Source organism: Haliotis cracherodii, unplaced genomic scaffold (genome assembly GCF_022045235.1).
Source record: "Haliotis cracherodii isolate W230 unplaced genomic scaffold, xgHalCrac1.p SCAF_1, whole genome shotgun sequence".
NCBI lineage: Eukaryota > Metazoa > Mollusca > Gastropoda > Lepetellida > Haliotidae > Haliotis > Haliotis cracherodii.
In genome coordinates, this window is record NW_027266264.1 from 84,546,180 (window position 1) to 84,564,279 (window position 18,100).

General features: G+C 39.5%; 1 protein-coding gene across 1 annotated transcript; it reads left to right on the forward strand.

Moving 5' to 3' along the window:
• The first annotated feature begins 2,079 nt into the window (after nt 1–2,079).
• LOC139458145 (solute carrier family 22 member 20-like) lies at nt 2,080–12,447 on the forward strand. The gene is made up of 10 exons (XM_071239463.1): nt 2,080–2,116; nt 3,265–3,479; nt 4,037–4,267; nt 4,818–5,020; nt 5,188–5,502; nt 5,774–5,908; nt 5,991–6,076; nt 7,552–7,672; nt 11,667–11,739; nt 12,256–12,447. The coding sequence occupies exons 1-10, from the start codon at nt 2,080–2,082 to the stop codon at nt 12,445–12,447; spliced, it is 1,608 nt and encodes a 535-aa protein (XP_071095564.1).
• Nucleotides 12,448–18,100: the final 5,653 nt, after the last annotated feature.

Below are 18,100 nucleotides of genomic sequence, written 5' to 3' on the forward strand. Positions count from 1 at the left end.
TGATTAGACATATTTAATCTGTGGTTTATGGAGATTTACAAGAAATAAATTGTCTTCTTTAGCGAGTGATGTGGACACAGAGTAGATTATAATCACATCTACAGTTGTTGAATTGCATGTATACGAAAGCCTGCGAAATAATACACATACATATGTCTCAAGCCACTGCCAAAGTATGTCAAATAATTAATCAGAAGAGACAGTCATAACGTTTAATGCCTAAAACAAGTTCATGTCAAGTGAAAGTTGTACAGTAACTCATTAATATCCCTACACTCACGACTCATGGTAAGACCACCTCCCCTGTCACATTGAAACACCTTGGTACAGCTGAATTACTTTAATGTGACAAATGTCCAGCCTCACTCACTCGACCGCCTCTGTGGTCTAGAGGTAGAGCGTCCGCCCGGTGAGCGGAAGGTCCGGAGTTCGATCCGCGGCCGCGTCATACCAAAAGGCGTTAAAAGATGGTACTTGTTTTTGCCCTGTCTGACGCTCGGCATTAAGGGGCTAAAGCAAGGACTGGTCGGCTCGGAGTCAGTATACTGTATCTGAGTGGGGTATTCGTCATGGTATCTCAGTGTGCTAGCACTATAAATCGGCATCTGTCCGGAGTAGTACAAGCAGCCACACACACACACACACACACACGTGCATGCACGTCGCTATATAAGTGCAATAATCTTGGACGCCACGTTAAACCCAATTTCATCTCACCTCACTCACAATTATAATATTGTACTCATATCGAACCTATGGACATAGGTTGCTGACACATCCTTCTATTTATTTGGATTATAAACATCCCCTTTTTGTACAATGGTATAATCATGCCGACATTCCAACTATCGGATAAACACCGCTATCCAATAAAGCATTGAATAATATTTCTAAATAGGGTACAAGTGTTGTTACAGCGAGTCAGGTTTAGTAAAACTTTAAAACAGATAAACCACTTCTCTGACGAGGTCTGCAGTAGTAGTTTCATTTTAAACAAATACTTCTTACAATAGCCATACGAAGGAATCCCCATCGAGCTTGGGGGAAAGGAGGGGATACAATTAACTTTTCCTTTGCAACATATATATCAGGCTGTGTATTTGGAAACATTTAGACTTCACAGAAATGATTTTATGCTTTTATGCATTGCACGCCTATGTAAATGGCATTATGTTTTCATAGCCACGTCCAGATAATTAGCGTTGCATGAAGCTAGCATGCCTTTGTTAACCCATTGTACGTATTCCACTACAATATAGTATCTTTTCATCAAACAGGCGAAAATTGAAGAAGAAATGTATGTTATATTCCATATTCATATACATGACAGGATAAGCTTATGGCGTTGCCTATGATGAAGTTTGTTGTCGGTAGGACAAGGATGTGAAACAAAGAATAGTTCACTCCAAAAGGGTCAACAAGTGTCGCAATCATTTCAACATCTTCGAATGAACATAACAAGAAGCTGCAATGCTTAGTTGAGCACTGAGCACAAAGATCGAAAAACATGACATCGAAGGAAGATGTAAATTTTGACAGTGTTTTCAATGCTCTGGGATGGAATGGCAGATATCAAGTTGTCCAAGTTGGTCTTGTTTTATTGTCGTCTTTACCTTTCGCATTTCATGTAATGAGCATCATATTTATAGGTAAGTTTTTGTTTGGTATAAAATGGTTAAAGTAATTGTTAATCGAATTAAAAGCTACTACTTACCTTGTTATGTAAAGACAACGATTTCTTGTAATAACAAGGTGTTGTGTTTTTTAAGATATGTTGCAGAGATTAGTGGCAAAGTTTGCGACAAATAAGAAACCCTTTTACTTTCATATATCAAACACTTTCTTCTTGCCTTACTGTCAGTCTCGTTCGGCCGGTCAAATGAGAAGAATCGTCATTCTGTATTGAAGCAGTTATGTAAGCTTATCAAACATGGTAAACATCTGTGACCTGCAAATTAGCTTTTTTAGTGGGGTGTCGATTTTAATAACGGAAACAGCCTTTAAACAAAACAGGGCACAGTATATCATTAATCATCTTTTGTTAACACTTCACTCGAATATATGACAGGCGTTGTTAGCATGTCGCATAGCAACTTCGTCAGCCAACATGAAGAGGGTAACACTAGAGAAAACTAAGCAAGCCTTGCAAGATTTCGTTCTACAACGTGCATCATTATGGTAACGTCACACCACTCCTTGTGACGCAAAATACTAGTATACCAAGTCACAGTGTATATAGAAAAGCGCAAAATGTTACACATTTCGTTGTCCTCCAAATTTGAAATGCATTCTCTTTGTCGATTACTGACGTGTTTTCTGATCAAAATGTATTCCCACACAACCTTGAATATTGTAGGGACGGTCGGGTAGACAAGGTTCAAAGCGTTCGTCGTCACGCCGAAGACCCGAGTTCGATTCCCGACATGGGTACAATGTGTGAATACAGCGACAAAATCCTTTCCATATCCAGTAGAAATCTCTGCACAAAGCAGAGTCGATTGTACAATTCCGACTATATCATGAGCACGTGTTTATGAATCACTATCAAATAGTAATGATACCAGGTGTTCGCGAAAAGGTGAGCGTATCCTGCCCCACCGGTGGCACCCATCACAAACACATGCAAAGGCAAGTCAACTGTTCACCCGAAAAAATATGGGAATATATGGTACAAGTCAAAATGATGTATTGCATCGGACATCATTTTTGTCACTGATGCGTCAAATTTGGAAATGTCCTCCACATGTCTACCATAAAACGTTTTGAAAGCTTTACTGAGGCCTTGAATGTTGTAACCTTGATCAAACAACTTTTGAGCAAGAGTCGTATGACGCTCTTTGAAATCTTGGTAGAAAGAGCATGTTCGACTGTATCTCAAAAGTTGCCCATTTCCGGTGTTACCCGCTGTGACAATGCAGGAATATTGCCAAAAGCGGCGTAAAATCAAACTCACACACTCACTCACTTGAATGTTGTAGTAACCATAACTTTGCAGTTTGTAATCTGTAAACGAACATATAAAAACATTTAGCAATGCCTACCGGCAACGATTGACACAGAAATCCTTTTTTATAAATATTAGCATCCGTGGACGTCAAATCAGGTTTGTAAATTAGAGGAGATTATTGTTATTTGAACTTCTGGTTGATCAATCAGAATCGAGTAAATTCCAAAGTCAAGGTTAATGTATTTATCATAGTTCCTGATACCCCTACCTCAATACACCTTCATGATCTTGAGTAAAACTGGTTTTGTTTTATGTAGGATTTCATGTACCAAGTCGGTGTAAAGAGCTCAACGATTCATCTGTGCTGGAAGGTCTTGTGTTGCAAGCAGATGTGTCAGACTTGAATATCACGTACCACGAATGTGGAATCAGCATTACTTCCAACATGTCGGATCGTGTGGACAGTATAGGACTCTCATGCATTGAAGGTTATCAATATGAAAAGCCGAGAGAACTATCTCTGGTATCTGAGGTAAAATCAAAACACGCAGATCATACTCTTTGAAGTCAATAGACATAACTCAATTTACTCTATAGTATTTCTAGTGCTTTAAGGCTTAGATGACTACAAATACAAAATACCAAGGCCAGATTCCACCAGGTGAAACAAAGAAATAAACGTTGTAATATACATTGATAAATTACACATGGAATCACACTTGTGTTTCATATACAGTAAACTACGGTTATAACGAACTCAAAAGGGCCACTAATGTTAGTTCGCCATAACCGTAGTTCGTTATAAGCATATATACAGCATATTTACAGCAAATGGCCGGAACAAGGAAATAAGTTCGTCATATCCGTCAGTTCTTTATAAGCGTCTTCGTTATAAACGTAGTTTACTGTAACATTCATTGCTTATAATACGTGATCATCTCATTTGTCATAATAATATTAACCTTGTTTATCCGTTTTCTCAAACGCTAACAGTTACATTACTTATCAATTTTCAACAAACTTGATTTGTCAGATAATCTACCAAAAACTATTCACCTTCCCATTAACATTGTCATCATTTTGATTCAGTGGGATATAGTCTGCGAGAAGGAGGGCCTGAGCGATCTACTGCAGACCCTTTACATGTTTGGCACGGGAATCGGAGCAGTTGTGTTCACAGTTGTAGCTGACCGGTTCGGACGCAAGTTCTCCAATGTGCTGGCTGGGGTTTCTTTCTTCGTGGTCGGCACAGGCATGGCATTTATACCCACATTTGTTCCTTTTGCAGTGTTAAGGGTTCTACAAGGAGCAACACAGATGGTAGGCCGTGTTAGATATGTTGCAAAACTAATTCAGTCGGGGGAGGATGTGTGGATGTGTGCGTGTGTGGATGTTTCGACTGTTATCTATATTCACATCAGATTATCTTTAAATTTAAATTACATACCAGAAAGCATGTAAATATTACGTATGATTACAGTAAGTTTAGGACGCACACGTAATTTCAATTAGAAGAATGCAAATGATATATTTGTCGGACAATTGTATGATTACGCTATAAACATAATCGCATCATATGACCCATTTTGAGGTCATGGAAACACATGTGCAAACATCAATTACACAAAAGTAAAGCCACCATCAAGGTGCAAGTGGTCTTTATAAATAACGGTGGTGACAAACTTTATCTCTTTAGTTGATACCTTAAAATACCACATTTCTTTTTTCTCGTGTGTCTGTCATGGGCACACAATATGTTTTCTTTGTAATATTGCTAAGGCATGGCCCCTATCTCGTTCATAGAAGACGGTAAGCGCAGAACATAACCAGTGTCCTTGGTAATATGAAAAGTCCAGTCGTTTTATTTCAGGGTGTCAGTCTAACGTCCACAACACTCTATCTTGAGATTGTCCCAACTCGACACAGATCAAAGATGAGTGTGTTCGCCACCATTGTATGGTCTGCGTCAATAGTAATCTATGCAGTGGCAGCATACCTCATGAAGGATCTTAGCTGGCGGTACCACCAACTTGTTGTAGGTCTTACATCTACCTACTATATAGTTGTACCATGGTGAGCAACTCTTACGTTAGGTTGTAGTTGAATTTCAATTCCATCAGCCTTTGATGATAGTGCAATTTGTTTGTTACACACAGGGCGTGCTTCTTAACAATCCTTTACGTCAAACCTTTATTTCGTAATAGTAAATACATAAACTCAGGACTGAATGCTTTTTGCAGGGTACTAGACGAGAGCTACAGGTGGCTTGCAGCAAACAACATGTACGATGTTATAGAACGCAATTTGAAGAAGGCCAGTCGCATGAATTCCAAGAATGCTAATGTTGTCATAACAACTTTTAGAGACCAGGTGCTGTCTCCTAGGCTGCATGACCATCTACCCTTCCTTACACATTCATCGAATGGCGAACGTGCATGCTGCAGGCATTCTGAAAACGTCTTATCAAAACAACATGAAACAGAGGAAAAACCTTTTCTACAGATATTTAAGGACGGGCAGATTCTCATGGTATCTGCAATAATATGGTTTATATGGTATGTTCACTGAACATTTATAGAATTTACTGGAATGATATATGATCTTACCTTCTAGTTTATATGTAGATCAACAAGACAATTAAGGACCACTCAAAAGTGACATCATTAATTAGTAGCTTCGCACCATTGCAACAATGTATTTGTGGACATAAAATTGACTTTTTTCAAACATAGTAGTTCTCTAATTACTTTCGCCTCAATTCCAGTTGTTTATTTGTTAAACTTAATGATTTCCACGTCAATTGTACACCAATGATTTTATTTTTAGGTTAACAGATTGTCTCACATACTATGGACTGCAGCTCAATTCTACCAAGTTTCACAGTGACAAATACATTGGATTTGGTCTGAGTGCCATCACGGACCTATTGGCTTCGATCATGTTCTGGCTAACAGTAGACCGGTAATTATATATCTTTAATAGCTTGATCTCCTGCTTCTAATCAAGCCATGTGTATTTATGTTCTACTACATTTGTCTTGCAGATTTGGGAGGAGAAGAACGTGCTTAGTCTTTCACCTCATAGCAGGCTTATCCTTGATAGCGTCAGTCATATTTAACAATTACAAGGGTAAGATTTTTATTTTGAATTTTATCAATGATGTGTTTTCACGTACAATATTTTTCCCATTTTAAATAGTGTAAATAGAATAATATTTAAGAGTATAGTTTCAAATTATGTGGTCAGATGTCGAAAAGGATAAATTGCGAAAAGAATATCGACTTTATCGTGAGCTAATGTGCATGCATATTGTGTTCATTTACATCTCTTTACGCTCGAGTGTAATAGTTTGATCTGCACTGCATATCTTAAAGTCAAGGTCAAAAACAGTTCATTTTTCTGAAGGACTTTGGTCCATATACAAGACATGCCATGCCAATAATACAATTTGAAACATGGAGTTTACGACGTCATGTCTTTTTAGTATACATAATGTTGCAGACGTTTTAATAAACCATCCTGAGTTGAACACAACAAACTTTTGGATTTATCAATAGTTGTAAATGTCCAAAACAGTTCTGGCAAATAAACTTTACGAAGTTCAATATATTGTTTACAGATCAAAACGAAATGATATTCATCTTCAACAGATATATTGCAAACATACGTAAACATACTTCAGCAGCTTGTCATCTTCCATATTTGTGTCGGGGCGGTCGGGTAGCCTAGTGGTTAAAGCGTTCGCTCGTCACGCCGAAGACCCGGGTTCGATTCCCGACATGGGTACAATGTGTGAAGCCCATTTGTGGTGTCCCCCGCCGTGATATTGCTGGAATATTGCTAAAAGCGGCGTAAAACCATACTCACTCACTCACTCACCATAGTTGTGTCGTGATGGTAAAACATCACATTTTAATTAAATACAATCATTGTGTACATTCTTGCCAGTTTAAATGCACAAATATCTTTCAGGATCAAACACTGTGTTATATTCTTTGTGCATTACATCGGGAACTACATGTATTGTTGAGTGTTGACATCCAGTTTTGACGAAATTCATCTGTAAGAGAATATCTATTTGAATACCCTAATAGAAGTTATATTGTCTGATTTAGACATACATATCTCAACCCATGCTAAATGTATGTTACGGACAGATGCTAACCAAGTTGTATGGCCAGTGTTGTCGAAATACATCAACATGTGACATACTTTTGGGGGGATACGCCCTTCGTGCATTCCGGGTAATGTTAACCAATTCATAAAGCGGACAGCGTCAACATTCACCGTAATATATACTTTTTAAAACTTCATAATTTGACTTGAAATCAGTTTTTTAGTGATACTGCGTTAAATGTATGTATCTCTTTCTCTTTCATCGCCGCAAATAGCCCTGTATATTAAACAATTTTACCTCAGTCAATGCCATCTAGTTTGGACCATCTGTTTTAAAGAATCTTAGTTTCTCAATGAACAATATGTTCGTGAACTGACTGTAAAAAAATACGCATGAATTAAAGCCACATCAGTCTAATCCTATACAGGTTTTACCTTTGTCTTCAAGCGTGCATTCTCATGTATTCAAACTTCTACATTTATTTCAGATAAAATACCCTCCTTCAGCGTGGCTGTTACCACATTTTCCCTTATTGGAAAATTTGCCATAGCGACTACGTTTAATCTTCTTTGGCTTTATACTCCTGAAATATTCCCAACAAAAATACGGTGAGACACTTTGACTGGCGACCCGATACTCAGACGTTACAACAACTACGATATGACGTGATTTCTTTATTTCCGTAATGAGGCCAGAGGCCTATAGTAAATTTATAACAGACACATTCAGAGCAGTAGAGTCTATAACATAACATTTTTCCTGTGTCTCATTGCATGACATATGTACATAGAATTTTTTTTTCTAAAAGTAAGCAATTCGAGATGTGAATTTAAAGAAATTGACATAATAATATCCAGGTATATACTTCTTAATATTGAATAAAATGGACATACACACAGAAAAAAATAATTAAGTTCGCACTTCATCTGTGGTCAAGTTCGCACTTCATCCATGCAACTACTACCGCCGGGCCACTCGGACCCCTTAAACATGTTGTTACATATAGCAATATACATACAAAGAAAAAACTTAAGCACACCCTAATATATTTCATTATTGTTTGGTCCCAATATTTGTGACATTCATGAAATAAATAATTACGGGAAGAATTACGTTTTCTCGAGATGATGTAATCAGCCATGCGTGACGAAAGCTCACGTGCCATGCATGATATGCCCGTGCAGCATACTACCCTCTAGTATCTCTAAAAGCAGTATATCCAAACGTTAAAATAGCTTTCTTAAACTCGGTTTTAAACAGTCATTCCATGACTTTGTGTGACCATGGCGCGAAGGCGATTATCAAACGCCACAAGATGGCAAACGCAGGAATGTCTTGTAATGCAAATGGTCGGAATTGGGGGTATCATCACACTATCGTAAGCAGTTGAGTCGAGAAACATGCTCAGACCGGTGATGTACAGGACCGTCCCAGATCCAGAAGACCTCCTGTGACGACACATCGCAAAGACAGGGACCTTCTTCGTCTCATACGCCGAGAACCCTTTTTAACAAGTACTCGTCTGAAACAGCTGTGGTTGCCCAATCGTCGTTTCAGCACCAGAACCGTCAGGAACCGGCTGAAAGCAGCAGGACTGAGGGCTAGACGAGTCATAAAGCGTCCCTTGTTGAGAGATCACCACAAAGCTGCTCGTTTAGCATGGTGTATTGCGTGACAGAACTGGAGTCAGACGAAAGTCGCTTTCTGCTCCACGTCACTGATGGAAGAACGAGAGTTTGGAGGCACCGGAACACGGCCTACACCCCCAAGGAACATTAAACCGACTGTTGCATACGCCGGGGGCTCGGTAATGGTTTGGGGGTGTATCTCTCATGATTGCAGGTTGGATTTGGTCACCATAAGGGGCAACTTACCACCGGGACGTTTTGAGATCGTCGTTCCTCATTTTGACAACCACCCTCTTGCTACTCGACCTCGGTACATGGATGACAATGCCAGGACTCATGGTTTGTATGCAGTCGTGGATTACATGACGGTCAATGCAATAACGACTGATTTGATTAGCCCAGATTTGAACCCCCTTGAACATGTTTGGGATATTCTGAGGCGGTGCAAACGGATCCCCCTGTACCAGATTTACCAGAATTGGAAGCAGCATTGCAACAGGAGTGGTTGTTGTTGACCCATCAACAGATCCAACGTCTGACTGGAGGCATGAGACGTAGAGAGGAATACGTCATCCGGGCATGTGGCGGTTATACCCGCTACTGAACTATTTCATGTGTCAATTAGAGACTTTAAGGAACAATTTCGAATAAAACATCAAACGTACCTCGTTTACTTAATCCTTCAGCTCCATACTTTTATAGGTATCGTCTGAGGTAAAAAACAGTACCCGTGTTACCATGATGTTTTTATCAGTAAATTTCAATCAAAACTCACCAATATCTCCTTTATTTGTTGTCAAATGTTTGTTCTATCCGATGACATTGGTATCGCCCAGTTCCTGTGGTCAGTCATCCCATGCCATGATTTTTGCTTTTTGTCATTGTTCAGAAATAGGGGTGTGCTTAACCTTTTTCTTTGTGTATATAAAAAAGTGATATTCATCTTCAATGGCATTTAGGGCGCACAATTGAAAAATGTGTTCTTCTCTTTTAATATCCATGTAGCGCCCAGTTTCAATAAATTGGTCATGTGAACAACATCGAAATCTTGCTGAGGAAGCCCGAAATTATTTGACATTGAAACAAGATAAGTACTCTCCTGGAAAAATAATCATTTTTTACCATTTTGTAATAAAGACATTTATTTGACGGGAAGGTATTCTGTTGAACTATTTCAGGAAATTGTAGGTTGGGTAGATCTGTCTTAAAATAGATGTTGGACGGGTGGCGAGCGTCATAGTTGTGATAATGGGTTTATGTTTCAAGTTAAGTGCTACACCGATGCTCGTAGGGGTCACCAAAGTGGTAAATATCAAAGACCTGCATCACTTCGAGCTTTCCTTCCACGTCAAACTGACTCGGCATATACTATAACCAAAATACTTACTGATCTTAAACTGATCATAAACCAAACATAAAATACATGAATACATATAGCCATCTCCTGGGATATTCTTCGAGGCTGATTAAGCGCTTCTTCTGAAGGTGCAATATAAGCATGCATGTCTACACTCATAGTCATCGCTTGAGAAAGAAACATTAGAATTTCAGACAAAAATGAAAATGTTAAGATAATCTCGAATGGCAGATTTTTATCCGTGTACACATGTATCATGCCTGCACCTTCATACACACGTGTATCACGCTTGCACCTTCATACACACGTGTATCATGCCTGCACCTTCATACACACGTGTATCACGCTTGCACCTTCATACACACGTGTATCATGCTTGCACCTTCATACACACATGTATCATGCTTGCACCTTCATACACACGTGTATCACGCTTGCACCTTAATACACACATGTATCATGCTTGCACCTTCATACACACGTGTATCACGCTTGCACCTTCATACACACGTGTATCATGCCTGCACCTTCATACACACGTGTATCACGCTTGCACCTTCATACACACATGTATCATGCTTGCACCTTCATACACACATGTTTCATGCTTGCACCTTCATACACACGTGTATCATTCCTGCACCTTCATACACACGTGTATCATGCTTGCATCTTCATACACACATGTTTCATGCCTGCACATTCATACACACGTGTATCATGCACGCACCTTAATACACATGTGCATCATGCTTGCACCTTCATATAGGCATGTATCATGCCTGCACATTCATACTCGCGTGCATCATACTTGCACCTTCATATAGGCATGTCTCATGCTTACACCTTCATATACGCATGTCTCATGCTTGCACCTTCATATAGGCATGTCTCATGCTTGCACCTTCATATAGGCATGTCTAGCTTGCGCCTTCATATAGGCATGTCTCATGCTTACGCCTTCATATAGGCATGTCTAGCTTGCGCCTTCATATAGGCATGTCTAGCTTGCGCCTTCATATACGCATGTCTCATGCTTGCGCCTTCATATAGGCATGTCTCATGCTTGCGCCTTCATATAGGCATGTCTCATGCTTGCGCCTTCATATACGCATGTCTCATGCTTGCACCTTCATATAGGCATGTCTAGCCTGCACCTTCATATACGCATGTCTCATGCTTGCACCATCATATAGGCTTGTCTCATGCTAGCACCTTCATATAGGCATGTCTCATGCTTACGCCTTCATATATGCATATTTTATGCTTCCACCTTCATTCACACGTGTATCATGGTTGTACCTCCATACACACGTGTATCATGCTTGCACCTTCATATAGGCATGTCTCATGCTTGCACCTTCATATAAGCATATTTTATGCTTCCACCTTCATACACACGTGTATCATGCTTGCACCTTCATATACGCATGTCCCATGCTTGAGCCTTTATGTACGCATATTTTATGCTTCCACCTTCATTCATACGAATATCATGCATTCACCTTCATATGCGCATGTCTCATGCTAGCACCTTCATACAAACATGTATCATGCTTGTGCTTCCATCTACGTATGTATCATGAATCATATCCATCTTTTGTGTAAAATTTTCAGGAGCGTAGGGTTTGGATTAGCATCACTGGCCGGTAGAATTGGTGGGTTACTGGCTCCATTTTCAAGGACACTGGTAAGACTTTCTGATTTTGTAATACATGGTAATGCATGTAGATGTTTTAGGACATCCGAGAGGATTCCGGGTTATACAACAACGTCCACTCATTTGCGATGCCATGATGTGATATCAAAAAGTAAAATAATGGTTTATGTTCAGCGTTTCATAGTGAGCGTGATGTTACGACTACGGCTCATGCATTGGTATTATCTGAACGAACAAGGCATTGAAACTTATTTATTGTTACCTGAATTTTTAGTTATTTTACCATGTTGTTTATTGTAATTAGAACCGCCAGGCAAGCGACATGGAGTTAAAACTCTTGTACATGTCTTACTGGAAATAGTGTATAACTTAGGTCATATTCTGTTTGTACTAGCAAACCCACTCGGTACAGAAATATCACTAAGCATAGATAATGTAATAATATGATTACGTAATTCGAAGAATCTTTGTTGTCCTAAGTTGATAGTTACATATTCAGATCTCAGAAGCATATTTTCTATGCCCTTTCTCTCTATTGTGTGGCAGTATCGACACTACCCTTGGGCCCCTGGCTCTGTGTTCGGGTCGTGCTGCATCCTGGTGACCTTCCTGATGCGATACCTGCCGGAAACAAACAACCAGGAGCTGCCCCAGACCATCCGAGAGATGAAGCAGTGGATGAGGCAGCAAAGGGAAACGCCGAAGAAGAAACAGAATAATATAATTACTGAAACTTAAACTGCTAATACAACACTGATTTATTAAAAATTAATTGCCATGTGTTTTGCGTTTTCCGTGCAAGTTATACGTAAAAACAATATATTGAACAAGAAACATTTCGTCATTAATTTATATGATGCCAAATTGCAATTCAAATTCTCTGCTTGTATTTGTCCCGTTCAAATTTCCGACATCGGCCATGTGTTGCTGTCTTGCTCTTCTCACATAACGGCTCCTGTGTGTTTTAGGGCCCAACGTAATCCCGTTCTTGCCTTATCATCAGCCCTACAATATACAGTTAAACATCGAACATAGATCGACTGTGTTACTTGCCAGATACGTTTCTTTCTTAATTGTAACCACATCACCACACAATAATAGCTCTGCAATTCAGGATCCTTTCATACAAAAGGCGCTATTGAGACGCTTTAAATAATAAGTGGCCTTTAGAAATGGTCGTTAATAAGTTCGTTAATATTGTGTTTTGAGACTGTTTAACCATCGATGGTGATCAAAATAAAATAGTTCGTACTATCTCTACTAAGATACAAGATGAATTAGTATATGTTTGCAGCATTTTGACATGACAAGAACGTCTTGATTGATACAACTATGTCTCCCGTATTCAACCTTATGAACTGAATGTGGTTCTGACAATGTCATCAAGACAGATCTGGATCAGTACAGAATCAGTCGGACTCTTGACTAAAACGTAGTTACCAAGTTACCCATATCTGCGTTACGTTCAGAACGTCAACGCCAGGGAATGTCTCCATTATCTGCCGAAACAGGTTCCAGTGGGCGTAAAAGGCAAAATAATGACAAAAAGTATACAAATGGATCACGGAAAATTATTCATGACACCATGTTTTCGCGGAAAAGATAAGCCTGTCCTGCTCTACCGGTAACATCCTCCACTCACACAATGTTCAGAAGAGGACAAGAGCCAACTTGAATAGGGATCAGGTGGTTACAATGTCCTGACGGTGGAAATCGTTGTTCATGCTATCACCCACTGGTTTGTCTGCTCCAGTCCAGATGAGGCCCAAACCACCGATCCATACGCATATAAGAGTCACAGTGCATATTGTGATGAATGAGTGACGTATGTATTAATAAGTACTACACCACATTCCAAAATTCTTAACAATCAGACGCCACTCGCGGAAATATCTCAACCCCAGCCAACCTTTACGACCGGTTCCTTTTACCCAATATACACACCGACCTTTCTTATTCGGATCTGTGTCACAACAAAAAGAGACAGATTCAGTATATTCACGACTCACTGTGACGTAAATGTGACGAGTGAGTGAGTAAGTAAATTTAGTTCTCCGTTTTTATCGGTATTTCATTTTAGATTTATGTGGGAGGAAAGCCAAAAGTGAAAAATCGAAGACTCATAATTGGGACGAATCTGGCACGACGAGTACATGACTAAGGTCTGCACACGGACCTGTGGGTCATTAGACGATGCCATTTCCGGTTTGGGAAAACAAATGACCAATGCAGTACAAAATTGAAACAGAGAGTCCCGTGCTTTTTATGGCAAACACGTGTAGGACATTTACAAATTTGACGCATAAGGGACCAAAAATATGTCCCATGCAATTCTCTGTTTTGCTTTGTACCATATTTTTTTAATGAACAGTTGACTTGACTTTGCATGTGTTGGTGACGGGTGCTGCCATCGTTGGGGCAGGATACGCTCACCTTTTAGCCAACACCTGGTATCATCACTATTTGGTAGTGATTCATTAACACATGTTCATTATATAGTCGGACTCGTACAATCGACTCTCTGCTTTTGCAGAGATTTCTGATGATTATGGAAAGGGTTTTGTCATTTGTTATTTGTCAGATGTCAACAGGAGTAGTTGAGAGTAAAGTTTGCACCATATAATACACATCTTTCAAGTCAGAGATATGAACCAGTGACATACTGAGTGCATTAGAAACCTGATAATCAAGGAATCTGAAGTCTTTCGCAACAGTAGGTAGATGTACCTCGGTCGTGTATTGGGACACATTTAGACTAGACAGAAATTACGATTATGCTTTTATTCATTGCACGCCTATGTAATAAGCATTATGTTTTCATAACCACGGCTTGGTAATAAGCATCACATGGAGCTATCATGCTTTTGTAAGCAATTGTGAACAGACATAATGTAAAGAAATAGTTAATCTTCATTTCTAGCACAAATGACTCACCCAGGTAGCAGTGATTAAACCTAAGCACTCTTGGACCAAGATTTGTTTACGTCCAGCACAATGTTGGCTATTTCTCAATACCTTCCAGTAATTGTCGGAACCAAACTTGTCCAGTAAAGATATGACTTAGTAGCCAATACCTTCTCTCTATGACTTACCGCAGGTTCAAGTTAAACTCATGGTGGGCTGAGTGAGGTGAATAGTGTTTAACCCCGCGTCGTCAAGTATTGCACTTATAAAGCGACGTGCATGAATGTGTGTGGCTGCTTCTACTAGTCCGGACTTATGCCGATTTTATAATGCAATCCCACTAAGGTACCATGCCACAGTTTAACATGAATACCCCACTCAGACACAGTATACTGACTCCAAGTCGACCAGTCTTTGTTTTAGCCCCTTACTACCCAGCGTTAGGCAGGGTAACAACAAGTACCACCCTTTTACGTCTTTGGGTATGCCGTTTCCAGGGGATCGAAACCGGATCTTCTGCTCTCCGGTCTGATGCTCTAACACTAGACCATCGAGTAGGTCTTCAACTCATGGAGAATTCTCACCTGAATAAGAAACCAGTAAAGTACAGATGTTCTGTTTGGACAGCACGGTCACGTTGTGAGTATAACCCTATCTGGGTTAACTGTAAAGACATAACACAACATTCAAACTCACACATGTCAAAATGGCGATCACCTCAGCCTTTGCTAAAATCACACCAGAGGTATTGCAAAAGGCTGAAGATCGCGTCCTTGAAATAAAACATCAGCCCGGCTAAGGTGACGGCGAAGATATCAGCTGTATTGCATCAGTCACCATATCTTTGGGGCATATTACAGATTCAGATACGCCATCAGCTGAGTCAGATCCGGACTAAAGAAATCGTCTTGAGAACAACAAATACGTCTTCATTCAAAAGTCCAACCTTCATATACTCATCCTGTTTCAAGGATTCCATATTTTTTCAAAGCAAATATAATAAGTACATACAGGTATCTTAATTGCTACACCCGTCAAAGTATATAAGACCACCACCCCCTACTGAGGTGACACTTACACCTGTGAGAATGCACGGGCCAGGACAGGTGTTTTCCTCAAGTTATAGGCCGTTTCATACATGCATGACAAGTTAAGCATCAGTTAACCTGTAAAATTACCTTTTTAGGCTAATCACAGTGTCAGTTAGGATATGCTAGACTAGGTAGATTTGCGTTATTTTGATATATGCTAGTTCCATTGACCTAAAATTCGTATTTATTGAATGATGCCAGAAAGGCATTTTTCTAGCATTTTTCATAGTTTATGCATCTGATACCTCGTGATCCATTTACTCGATCCTTGTTCCGATGACCTTTATCTATTTGATAAATGACAATTCAGACCAAACTGATCTTGGAATGTGTGACTGTGGAACCGTTTTAGTCCTCAAATGCAGTCCAAAAAACTAATAATGACATGATCTTCAATTTATCTTGTTTACACACTTGCACATGTAGTTGTTTCGCGGTGTTTTTTTTATGATACCTTCAACTTCTTTGAACATCGTCAAATTGCCCCAGTTGACGTCGTCTCCTTCAAGTTGTAAATACAAGTGAGTCCAGTGTACGATTCCGACAATATCCCGAGCACGTGTTTATGATTCACTGTCAAATAATGATGATACTAAGTATTACGGTCAACCAGCTTGGACTCTCCACTGTAGCTGGAAGTCTCAAGTCTCAAGTAGATATACATGGCAGAGATGTCTATTCCAAATTCATCAGACTTTTGGCATCCTACCTAATCACGACTAATCTTTGTACGACAGGTTCGAAGCGGCCACTTGTCTGACTGGTCACAAGCTTCAGCCTCTTGACGATCACGCACGTCTTTGGACCACTCTATACACGGGATGGAAATGTTCGTAGGTTTTCTCAAAATGATATGGAAACCTCTGAATGCGATTTGAAATGTTTTAAGTTAATGATATTCAGTATGATGTTACGATATGAACTACCGAGTACGATGCCGCTGCTATAGGGCACCAATGATACACGCTGTGGGGTTGTTATCGATTTACTCAGATGACTGACTGATTCAGGTAGTCCTGTAGTCCTATAATCATGTGGCCATGGCCCAGAAAAAAACCCGTAAAACAATCTCCAAACGGCCATAAATTATATATATGTTACTTAAATATCACAAGTAGCTTCTGTATCACACAAATGATTTGTTCTATCTCTGTTCATTACTACGTGCACAATAACAATGTGCTTATAGGGCACTCTTATTGAATATTTGTAATTAGAAACATGCGCGCGCATGCAAATGGATCCATTTTGGTACTTATTGCACAGCACACTCTCCATTTATATTCCCATGCGTTTTCGTCGTGTATGCCTTAAATTAAGAATAGAATATCGCACCGTGTCCATATTATTTGGATAACATATCGCATGGATGTTTACACTTTTACAACAGCAAATCATCTCACATTGAAATTGGTTTAAAAATAATTAGTTTTGTAACTTACATCAAAGATATGATACATGAACTTTATTTGTTTGTTCGGAATCATTTAAATACAAAGGATTTCGCTTCTCCTCATGTGCTTGATCTAAACAGGAGGTCTGGTCAAAAGGTCAGTGACCGAAATGGACATATTTGCTTTCAAATTATGAAAGAAAATATTTGCCAGCACTGCCACAAGACGCAACTATGAAACACAACATGATGAGGAAGATAAATGTCAGACGAAATATTAGCTGGAAGACTTTAAAGTTGTTTTCTTGAAGGCTTCCATTCAATAGACGGCGAACACTCCACGGTGAACACACGTGTCATTTACATAACCCGTCGGTTTGGATTGTGTCTCGACATCCATTCAGCTCTTGCCACTTTACCGCTGACCTGTTGACCCTACTTGAGTTCCCAAGGCACGTCCTTGTGAGTAAACAATGACAACTATTGGTGACAATCAATAACCTACAGCTATTTCATCAGAAACGAACTTCAATCAGGGTTCAGGGTTACAGCAATCAAAGCCTTAGTAAAGCTTTCAAAAGGTGTTTGGTACTCATGTGGAGTATATATTTTCTTAACACTACAACACTAGTCATCTGGATCTACTAAATATAACAGTTCGTTGGAGGGTATGTATAGATCTTGGGATGGGTACATTTCACTGTTAACCGCATGCCGACCAATCATCTGTTAACAAAGTTATGGTTTAAAATGTGTATCGAACAATGTTGGCAAAAATGTCACGACGAGGCCAGATTGTGTGGGTTATGTGATAATCACGTGAACTAGTAAATTCCTAGCAAAGCTGACCGAGATGAATCCTGGATTAAAGTGGTTGGGTGGGTTTCATATTTTTGTAGTAATAAATGTAAAATGCGAAGAAATCATTCACTGATACCCCTGACCTCGACTCCAACATCACCTGAAAAACAATCTTGATATTGGAGATATATTGATGCCTTAA